The 11,477-nt window shown below is 43.3% G+C and overlaps 2 protein-coding genes across 3 annotated transcripts; one reads left to right on the forward strand and one right to left on the reverse strand.

Moving 5' to 3' along the window:
• Window positions 1-2,057: 2,057 nt before the first annotated feature.
• On the forward strand, window positions 2,058-7,921 carry LOC118420918 (kelch-like protein 24). 2 transcript variants are annotated; one of them, XM_035827993.1, is made up of 2 exons: window positions 2,058-2,166; window positions 6,111-7,921. In XM_035827993.1, the coding sequence occupies exon 2, from the start codon at window positions 6,113-6,115 to the stop codon at window positions 7,766-7,768; it is 1,656 nt and encodes a 551-aa protein (XP_035683886.1). In that variant the 5' UTR covers window positions 2,058-2,166; window positions 6,111-6,112; the 3' UTR covers window positions 7,769-7,921. The 2 variants fall into 2 exon arrangements, with proteins under 2 accessions (XP_035683886.1, XP_035683885.1); XM_035827992.1 differs by having other exon boundaries at window positions 2,073-2,170.
• Window positions 7,922-8,549: 628 nt separating this feature from the next.
• LOC118421165 (protein adenylyltransferase SelO-like) lies at window positions 8,550-11,476 on the reverse strand (the record flags this gene model as incomplete). Its single annotated transcript, XM_035828326.1, has 4 exons — window positions 8,550-8,772; window positions 9,109-9,571; window positions 10,082-10,844; window positions 11,241-11,476. Coding segments are annotated over 3 exons (1,401 nt in total), but the record flags the coding sequence as incomplete, so codon positions are not given.
• Between the last annotated feature and the right edge of the window lies 1 nt (window position 11,477).

Raw genomic sequence — 11,477 nt, forward strand, 5'->3', positions numbered from 1 at the left:
CAGAAGATCACACCTGTTTGTTGTTTTTTATCAATTGAGTCAATCCAGTCCTCAGTTACAGAATGCAAGGCAGTTTCACAGGAATGGAGCTTTCTAAAGCCTGACTGACACTGTGAGAGAAGTCGGTTCTGATTTAGATAACCGTACAGCTGGTTATGGACCACTCGTTCAAGTATTTTAGAAATACTAGACAAGATGGACACTGGGCGGTAATTACTTAACATGGTTCTGTCACCTTTTTTGTGGATTGGCATGACTTTGGCCGTCTTCCACTTTTCCGGAAATTCCCCGGAGGTCAGTGACTTGTTTAACAGGTTCGTAAGTGAGGGGGCAAGGACTTGTGCTCCTGTTTTTAGGAGTCTGTTGTCAATGCTGTCCAGGCCGGTGGCCTTTTTTACATTCAGCTTTGTCAGATGTTCAGTAACGGCCTCTACTGTGATAGGTGTAAAACTGAACGAGCTGTTAGTCTCGTTCAGAAACTGTGTGGGTGAGAAGGGCGAGACAGTCCTCGAGAGTACATCACACAGGTCTTGTATGACTTTATGGAAGAAGTCGTTAAAAGTCTCTGCCATTCCTTTGCTATCAAAAATGCTCAGTCCCTCGTGCTCCAGGTAAGTGACAGTGTTATGTGTCTTGTTGGGTAGAAGTGTACGTATTGCCTTCCAAACCCCAGCCTGCCCCCCTTCTGACCCCTGAATTACTGATTGGGCTGCATAACCCCTTTTAGCCTGCCGACATAAGTAATTTACCCTGTTTTTCATAGCTTTGTAATCAGTCATGTCGGTTGGACTACCTGATCGTTTTGCTTTCTTGTACATACTGTCCCTAAGAGCAATGAGATCTCGAAGGTCGCTAGTGAGCCAAGGTGCAGGTGTACCTCTAACTTTGCATTTCTTCAAAGGGGCATGTGTGTTTGCTACACTGGTGACCAACTGTTCCCAGACCTCGACCTGTTCGTCTATAGTTGGGAAGTTATCTATGATATGCCATGGTATTTGTGCAAGGTCCTCGCGATATCTCGCTTCATTGAATGATTTGTACGCTCTTCTGCTGGTGACCTTAGGTTGTAACCTTGAACTTTTGGTTTGCCGACAAAGTTGCACGTTAACGGGCAAGGCACGCGTACCTTCCGCTATCGCCGAAATTATCCTAGCTGTCGGGAACTCCAAATCCTACGGCAAACTACAATATGAAACTCGGTGCAGAGTTACAAACAGCCCATGTATGGTCGCAATAGGCAGTGTGTCTAGTCTGTATCTACGTATACCTGACCGGATATCGTGTGGTCGTGGCCGCGTTGGACAGGTGGCCGCTATAGACTATTTCTTAATGCTTGAGTCAATGGGGAAAATCCAAGGGACCGACAAAAAGTGACTGCATGCGCAATGGCCCAGTGGTCACTATGCAAAGGTTGCCTCTTATGAAGAAGTTTATTTGCAAGTTCGTGCCCAAGGGCTAATTGCAAGTACATGGTATAAACATAGTAGATATACAAGTGACAATGGGTAGCCATGAACAATATTCTACTCTAATACTAGTGTTGGCTAAAAAGGTTGGGTTTGACTTCTTTTTTGGAAGCAGAGGGAAACGAAAAGCCCCACCTTTTCTAAAATTTATGGGTTCTGCGATTTCAAGAGAAAAGTGGCTTTCTGTTCGTCTGTCAATGTGGGAAAGTTGGGATAAGTGTGTCTTCTTTAAACAGAATGATTCTTTCTGTTTCGTTGAATGAACATTTGGAAATGAAATTTGTTTCGTCTCCCACTGCTTTAGATGTACAGTATGCTAATACAGGTTTGACTGTAATACGCATCCATAAAATGAAGTCAGTGTGGTCTAAATAAAGTTGTTTCTAAAAAAACTTTCTCACTCTACGTTGGTTGAAATAGGAAACATTCTTGCCTCTCTACATGCCCTTTGATCAGTGCCCTATCTTAAACGACGACTGGCGAAGCGTGGACTACTTACTCGCTGTGGCCTAAGCATTGGGTAGGGAGGGAAGAATAATTTCTCCTCCTAACATCTGCTTTAACATTACCCACACTGCACCGGGGCCCAGCTGGCTCCACTAGCATGAATTTTAAATTGTGGGTCGCGGTCGGCCAACTTTGCCCGTCTGATTTCCCGTTTTCCTCTGTTTTGTCGACTCTTCTGTCCCTAAAAGGAACTGTAAGTATGTGAAGAGCCCTTTCTTTACTTTGACTGAGTGCACACAGAGGGGACATGGCCGATAAATCTGTGTTTGACGAATCGAAGTGGGAGGGGGGCACATGATATTTGGCTCCAAATTATTATGTTACCTTCACAGAAGGTACATACTGTTTTTGCTTTGTTTCTTCTTCTTCTTCTTCTTCTTCTTTTCCGCACAAATAAAAAACATGAATATCTCCAAAACTAGACCTTGGAATATCTCGTAATTCAGCAAGCTGGTAGGTCTGCACATAAGACACTGCACCTTGGTCATTTGGTCCCCCAAAGATACAAAAAAATGATTTTATGGGGCAAAAAAGGGTGAAAAAACTAACAATTTTAACACAAAATCGAACTTTCGAGCCCCCATAGAACGTTAGAACCCCGAGGTCAACGACCGGTAGCTATGGAACCCGCCCGGGAGTTATGGAACATGGTATTCGAACGAGGTCAACGACCGCCGCTACGCAACACGGAAGTGTCCGCCCGCCAAATGGTGACTTCATCTTGCTTTAGACGGCCTGAATTGAGGCAGAAGCCGTCCTCTGAATGATTTGTGGAATTCATTTTACCAATAAGTAATAAAAGATCAAGAAATTCACAGAGCTTTGACTTTATTTTGCCGCATATCGGCACCTTTTGCATACTAGTAGTGTGTATACACTTCAAAAGAAGGTAGAAATACTAGAATGAAATTGAGCGCACGCAGAATGAAATTTAATGCCCCCAAAGTATAATGTGTCTCGGTTAAGGTCTAATCGAGTCAGATCTAAGTATTTGTTTCGATACTTTTCTTGATTTTGTTTAAGCTACATGTATTGTTTTGCAACCTGCACAAGCCAGTTTAACTCTGAGCCATCCAAACATTGTTCAGATTCTATGTTGTGTTTGAGTTACGTAGAATCGAGAACACACACGATGTGTAGTACGCCAGCACTCGTGCGTACTCACGCGATAATTTGGTGAACAAGCGCATTCAGAGCACTACTGCAATTTTCTCAGACAGGCCGACAACTGACAGTGGTAACGTTCCGTGTATGTGGTAACGTGGGGATTTCGTTGGATGTCTCCTGACATGATAAGTAACTGGCATAAAAATGTAGCGAGACCTGTTCGTTTTTCAAGTTCATACATAGAGCTGTCCTCTAAATGAAACACGGATTGGTGTCACGGTTGTAGTTAACCGATTTTTTGGTCAACAAGAACATTTGAGCAAAAAACAACAACACATGACTACGTTAGACGCAAGGTCACTGCGTGTTGCCGGCTGTTACATAAAAAAACATGCATAACGATCGTCATGCAAACTCAAAGTTTTACGCCTGAGACATAAAGGTATGTGAAACACAAACAATGGACTTGATGAGTTTATTTCGCTATTAAACTGACCTGAACAGACAAGATTAACTGCAGCGTGGAACGCCCTCCCCATGTTAGGTCACGGTCATTCCGTTCACCTTGTTGTTCATCATGTAAGTTACCACAGCGCTGCGTTGGTCCCCAGCAAGCAAGTGGAGCACGGAAACGAAGTCTGGGTGAATTACAATTAATCTACTTAACCGTTACAGCTTTATACACGGTGGGAGTGGTCGGCATAGCACAAAACCCCAGGCACAAATCAGCATAAGCCAACGCCGCGGAAAGTTTAGTGTAGCAGAAACCTAACCCCTTGAAGTTTGCATGATTGACAGGCGGACGGGTTTGAAGTGTGCCGACTGCGGCATGTATTGATAATGAGGGCATAAACAAACTATGTACATCAAACGTAAATCAAAATTGTTTGCTAAAAATAAAAGAAATTTATGAAATATGAATTGCGGACTCTGACAAAAAATGATTGAGCCGTTCAAAATATGAATGAATTTACACAGATTGACTGTGACAGGAAGCATAGCGGAGATGTGCTGCGTACTGTGAAGATCACTTGCAGTGTGTAGGGGTAGCCATATCAATTTCTGCTCTGAGAGTGTCCGGCAACTGCGGGACGTGAACGAATATAATAGACTTGTGGCAATTTTAGTTATTACGCTAATCAGCTGTTTCTGTGAATTTGTGCGATTTACAGTAGTTTGTAAGGCCCCCTTTCCACTAGACGGCGATCGCGCTGCGCTCTTATAATTTCTGCGACATAAACAGGATATGTGTAACCTTCGATTTCACACTGGGTATGTGGTTCATACCTACCTACCTACCTACCTACCTAGTTCATAGAAAACGTAAAAGTGTGACTGAGCATGCTGAGGAGAACCCTTCGCGCTGTGTAGTACAAGCGGCAAACTCTGTGAGACGTTTTTGTGAATGTACCTTCCGATTTTGTGCTACGCAGTGTGCCCTAACTTGGTACGCTTGTTTTAATTTTGCTCTCTTCAGAAGTTAGTCTAATTCAAGTAGACAGAAACGAGAATTCAATTCTATAATATTTGACAATAAAATTGTGACTGTATGTACTTCTTGTCTCATGTGAGGCTGTATCTAGCACAAGCTAGCTGATGTTTTCACGGGGAAAGGGGCTGAATGTACTGTTTGCGATGGTCCGACTAAGAAAATCATTACGAAAAAAACAACACCGCCAACATCAACAAATCTCTGCCTACCTTTGGGGAAATATCTTTGACATCTTAATTTTCATAGACGGTCAGCCCACATTTGGTGCAACATGATGACACCGGTAGATTCGGTCCATATTTTATAAGCAGTCAATTAAAGAATCAAAAGCAAACCTATTTGTCACGTTTAATTTCATGTAGGGCCCCGCCCCCGTATAGAGCGCAAGCATGTGAGGTCCGATCGGCTTACCGGAGACTATTTTGAAAGTACCATACTATTTTGAAAGTACCTTATTTAATTTCACATATTGTTTGATTTTTTTTCCTTCTATGGTAGCAACAACTGACAGTTAATCGGGGCCGGGAAAATGACAACAAAAACATCGGCGCTAGCACGATGCGACTGACCAGAACAGTAGGGGGAGGGGCGTCGACCAGGTTCGACCAGTCGCTTCTCGCTTCTCTCTCGCCGACGGCGGGCGTTAGGAATTATCATCTAAGTCTGCACCGTCCGCAAACATCCGTTGATTTTTTAGAGATTTTTGCAAAATTTGTCTATACTTACGCGCCGAGTTTGTTCGTCAACAATGACGGAAAGCGCAAAATTGAACTTATTCTTATGTTACCAACTGAACTTCGCGGCGCGCGTCCTGCACCAAGTCAGAGATTATGAATTTCCCGAGTGATTCGAAGCTTTATCTTTTTTTTTTTAAATTTGAATACATATTGTTGAAGGAAACCAGTGTTTGCCATGGCTCTCCCTCCGCAAGCCAAGAAATTTCTCCCTGGACCTCCCCCAAGCCGAAAAAAATCATAGGCCCTGACGCTCCCGCAGACGACACGCTAAATGTCGTCGAGTAAACCCTGTTGACGACCGTCAGAAATGGAAAACCTTTTTGGACAGACTGCCCCTGTGGATTGTAGCTATGGGGCTGTGATGAGATGATGATGAGAAACCCTGTTTGGAACAATATTGGACGTTGTGTTCATTATTCAAGATGTATAACGTTACAGATAAAAAATTATCAAAATTTATTTGTACCTTCTTGCATGTCTTGACTTATCCTGTGTCAATTTCTGCAACTAATCAGTTTACCCTTCCAGGTAGAAATGCTAGACTAAACCATGTGAAGGTAACATTCTGTATTTGCTTGCAAATATTACCTTTCTAGTTTATATTTAAACTTCCAGTCACTCACACAGTACTTCTACTATGACAGAAGAACTGTTTGTCTTATAGGGGGCTTTGAGTTCAAACATTGAGCTCTTAAGTCTTATTCATGTGTCCATTTGGTCTTTCATTTTGCATATTGTAAGTTTTGCAGTAGAAAAAAAGTGTTATATTTTGTGAACGCTATTTTTCCTTTCTTTATTCAGCAATGGATGCCAGATCGGACGAGGACTGTTGTGCAGACGAGTTCTTCCGCCGTTTGCAGGGGCTGAGGTCAGAAGGTCATCTTACGGACGTGACGCTGTGTGCCGAAGGCAAGGAGATCCCCTGTCACCGATTGGTCCTCTCAGCCTGCTCCGACTACTTCCACGCCATGTTCGGCGGAGCCCACAGCGAGAGCAAAAAGGAGAAAATAGAGATAGGAGGAGTGACCGCGGAGGCACTACAGTTGTTGGTGGACTTCGCTTACACGCCAAAGTTCAACATCACCTTGGATAACGTGTACCACCAGTTTGAAGCAGCCAACATGCTGCAAGTCAAGCCTATTGAAGATGCCTGTGAAAAGTTTCTCATCAACAACTTGAGTCCAGACATGTGTTTGGGAACGTGGACTTTAGCAGACAAGCTGTCGTGTATGAAACTGTCTGCTGTAGCAAGACGCTTTGCTCTGAAGAATTTTGAAGAAGTCTGCGCTACTGAGGAGTTTCTTCAGCTTCCTGTAGATTTTCTCAAGACGTACATCTCAGATCGGGGCCTTCATGCTAAGAAGGAGACACAAGTGTTGGGAGCAATCATGTTATGGACAAGGCATGATCTCAAGCATCGAAAGATGCATCTCAAGGAACTGCTGGGGTTTGTATGTTTCTCAAGAATGGACCAAGACTTCCTCAAGAATGTCCTGGAGACAGACGAGGTCTTAAGAGGAGTCCCAGGTATCAGGGGACTGATCAAGGATCAATCTAGACATGGAAAACCCCGACACATTCAAGAAGTCGATATTCTACTCCTTGGTGGGATCACGGGGGGATACGACCCACGAATAGTAAACCATGATATGTATAGACTTGATCTTCATGGTGATACTATAGACAAGGCACCATTGCCACAGGCTCTTCAGTTCACTGAAGGGAGTGCAGCAGCTTGCGCTCTTGGCAATGATGTAATAGTGACGTCCAAGTCTCAAGCATGGCGGTACAAGACATCTCTGAATTCTTGGACTCAGCTGGGGTCTCTGAAAAGGGGAAGACGAAATCATGGCATGGCGGTTCTTAACGGGAAGGTGTATGTTGTCGGCGGTGATGATAACCTTGGCTCGTTATTTGATGTTGAGGCGTACAGCGAGAAGACCAACAAGTGGACAAAGGTAGCGCCACTCATGTTCGCTGTCAGCCATTTTGGCATAGCTACCTGCGGTAAGAAGCTCTACGTATTCGGTGGCTATTGGCCGGGCCTCTATGGACGAATTGATGAAGCGCAGTGCTATGATTCCACCCAAAAGAAGTGGGATTCAGCAGCGACATTGCCGTACGCAGTGTCACACGTAAAAGCGTGCACTATCAACTCCAAGATCTACTTGGTAGGCGGAGAGTTAGACTGCGTCCTCTGCTACCATCCACAGGAAGAATATTACGAGGAGATGGCTAGAAGGCTGGGGAGTTGGCGATCGTGGAGTGAGTGTAGTGCCACAGTGTGTGGTTCGGAGATCTACATTACTGGTGGCTGGAATCGTATCACTATTGGTTTTGACGTTAAACCCTTCTCCACTGTTCAGTGTTATGATGTGATCAGTGACACCATGATCATGGGTAAAGGTTTGCCTATACCAGTCTATGGACACCACACTGTGACAGTATCCAAACATTGAGTTAGTTCCATCTTAGCTGACTCTGCCGTTGAATTGGAAGATACCATACAGTACCTTGGACTGGTCTGGTTTTTCTGTACCGGTTCAACAAGAAAAAACAGTTTTGTATAGAGCTGTGTACCAGCACAGTGTACCGATACAGTATAGGTACAAGCAATTTACTGAATTAGGTACAGGTGCAAAATACCGGAACCCTGGTGTACTGGTACTGTATCTAATTAGTGCAAGCCAGGCAGGATAACAGCTCAGAGGATGGCCACTTGGACAAATAAAATTACTGTGAAATTACCATGCATAGCAGTCTCTGAGCCTCTGTGAGGGAAAAAGCAATTTTTTAAGGGTCAAATTTTTGTTGCATCAAGTGTCTACCACAATTAAACATGTTTTTATTGGTTCAAACATGCTTTTATCCTTATGGAAGATCGACTTTTACTTGAAGAAGTAGTTCAGGTTCAGGTCTGGACCAGTACCTAAACCTGTGTACCCGTACTTGTACCTCAAACGTGAATTTCAACTTGGCTATAACTTTTGGGCACAGAGTTTCCATTGCTAGTAGGAGCAAGATTTTATTAAATGTAGCATGTGCATAGTTGTTGTAAAAGAACTAGTATTTCTTCTAGTGAAAGAATCGAGCTTGGTACATAAAGGCTTTGAGAAGCCAATGGCGTTTGTTTTTTTAACTTTGTTAATTTTCCTCAACAGTGCATACTTTATGTTATTGATGATGATACCTGATGTATTGTTTTGTTCTGTAGCAAGTCTACCGTTACAAGATGTACACCAACCAATCAATCACCTTTATTTAGACTGGACATGTAAGGAAACAAAATAGCTTTTTTCTTACAATCCAAAAGACACATGCTTTTATAAGTGCAATTTCTATGGAACTTGAAACATTACAAAAATCTTTTCTGCAGGGTTGGGGTTTTGTGTGAATCCCTAGAAAAGAGACACCTGTAATCCATGTAAGCAATTAATGAGTACTTAAAGACGGATCAATAGCTTACGAGGGGCGTGCAATTAGTAATGTGTTTTACAAGGTCATATGATGGGGCATCATCACCATAAGTTTCATTTATTTCATCAAAAGTCTTCTTTGGTGTGCGTCCTTTCAAATACAAAAACCGGATCACTGCGCCACACTCAACTGGTTCCATTTCACACCTGGTCCATTTCGCACCTGACTAAGTTCAAACACCAGTAAATCAGAAACCACAATTAGTTCAGAGCTGTCTTTTGCAACATAACCCATAGAGATATGAATTATTACACATACAAAATTTCATTTAGATCAGATAACTGGAAGTGGGTCAGGACCATTACTTATTGCACGCCCCTCGTACACATAGCTCTCCATTCATAAAAATCCATAGTTCATACATATTACTTCTTGCCATAATATCAAGAGGAACAGCTAACTCTGAGTTCTTTAGCCCACTCAGGAGGCGGGCTTCCATATCCCTGTTTTTCTGCTTCCTCCTGTTTCACATAAGGGTTCTGTAGAACCTTCAGTAGCAACTTTACTTCAGAAAAGTCATCTTTCTCTGCTTTTCTTATGGCCGACTCTGCCATCCAATTTCTGAGGACGTATTGGGGGTTTGTGGTATCCATTCTTGCTTTTCTCTCTTCATCACTGTCCTTGGTATGTTGTTTGAGCCTCTGTGTGTATACTTGTAGCCATCTTGTGAAGTATTCATGTGGTTGTAGTGTTCTGATGGCCCAGAGATGAGGAGGGATGGCGGCATTCTCCATTTGTTCAAGTGACAGCTCGGACAACTGACGAAAAGTCATTGTGAAATCAGCCTGTCCCAAAGGGGAAAGAAAAGAAACAGAAAGAGTCAAATACAGATCTCAACTTATCAGTTTTCTAGCACTGAATATGATGTGCAAATATGATAAATCATGGATTATTGTTGTTAAGATATTCATTATAGTTTATAATAAGGCCACACCAAATGTATTTGTTGCTTTTCAGATTTTTTCAGAAAAAATTGGGCCGGCAGGTCGAAAAAAACATTTCAAAAGGTCTGGAGTGATGACACATTTTATACAATATTGAACCCTTCCTTTGATTTGTCACTATAATGTTCTGCATAAAAGCCATTGTTTTTAAACTGAAATTATGTGTCTGTAACTCTGAATGGTAATATTTACAGGCTTGTGATATTAAAACCTGTATTATTTTTCTTGGGACTTAATTTTTATTTTTTTAATGAAACAAAATGGACAGACAAATCCGAGAAGCACAATAAAAATTGGGGTGGCCTAACAATGGTAAAAACAATGGCAGTAAAAACAACGGTAAAACCAGACCTTTGTATCTGCCATCATCTTCAAGAGCACAGCAGCAATCATAGCATCATCCTCTTCTTCACCAAGCATCCCCATCTTCCTCCTTAAGATCTCCATGTACTTTGTCTTGTAGATGTCTGGGTAGAGTTCTAAGATCTTGGTCATCTGAAACCTTTGCTGCTCTGTTAACAACGGTGCTAGCGCCTCTCGTAACTTGTCCAAGTTGAAGAGTCCCACGTCAGGCTGGTTCTCATAGCTGTACATGCCTGTGTCATCGGAGGTGTTGGGGACAAATTCTGGGTTGTAGGAATCCATGAAGCCAAAAGGCCCATAGTCTATGGTTATAGACAACAAGCTGAAGTTGTCAGTATTACACACACCGTGGGCAAAACCAACAGATTGCCACAATGCTATCATCTCTGCAGTCTGTGAGACAACATCTGAAAAGAAAGTGAGGTACCGGTCTCCTTCGCTTAGCATTTCATAAATGTCTGTGAAATACTGTTGGATGGTGAAGTCTACCAACTGCTTTAAGAGCTGAGTTTCCTGATTGGCCGCAAGGATTTCTAAGGAGCCAATCCGGAACCAGGATTTGGCAAGTCGTAGGACGACAGCGCCTCTTTCTTTCTTAGGATGGCCATTGTAGAACTGGTCTCTTATGACTGGGTCGTCGCTGACGATAAGGGTGGCGGCTCGGCTTGTCGGGATGCCGAGGTGGTACATGGCTTCACTGCACAGGAATTCTCTGACTGAAGAGCGGAGCACGGCCCTTCCATCTCCTCTCCTGCAAATAATTACAAAACATTACCATTACCTACAAACAGTGCTTGGAAAGTACTTATTGAAAATTCAATGGGAAGTAAAATACTAGTACTAGTCTGTCTCTAATCCTTTCGATAGGGTTTCCAGAATCAATGGGGTGGGCTGATGGACAACCACTCCTTCTAGAGAATGGAGAGTCTACAGGTTCAGAGACCTTTGTTGACAGGCTAAGTTCTCTAGGATGGGCTAGTGGGCAAGGGGTAGTAGTTTGTGATATATGTCTCCCACCAGCTAGAAGTCAGTGGGGGCCCAAAAAATGAGGGGAACACTAGCCCAGCCCACTAGCCCAGCCCACCTCATCAATTCTGGAAACCCCCCTTTTGATAATATAACTGTGAAAATTCTATTGTTTCTGAACCTTGAATATGGAGTGAGTCCTGAACCCTTCAGCTGAAGCTCCCACCGTTCCCCCCTCCTGTTGACATACTCCCCCAGCATGACGGCACGTCCGTCCCCAAGCTGTCCGGACCAGCTGGCAAACTGGTGTCCTCCGTACCGATGGGACAGCGGGGTGGAGCCGTACAGGATGGTGTTCCCACTCACAAAGGCTTGGAACATCTCTTCGTTTAATACATCTGGGTGCAAGTCCAGGATG

The sequence above is a fragment of the Branchiostoma floridae genome, chromosome 8, assembly GCF_000003815.2.
Source record: "Branchiostoma floridae strain S238N-H82 chromosome 8, Bfl_VNyyK, whole genome shotgun sequence".
Lineage (NCBI taxonomy): Eukaryota > Metazoa > Chordata > Leptocardii > Amphioxiformes > Branchiostomatidae > Branchiostoma > Branchiostoma floridae.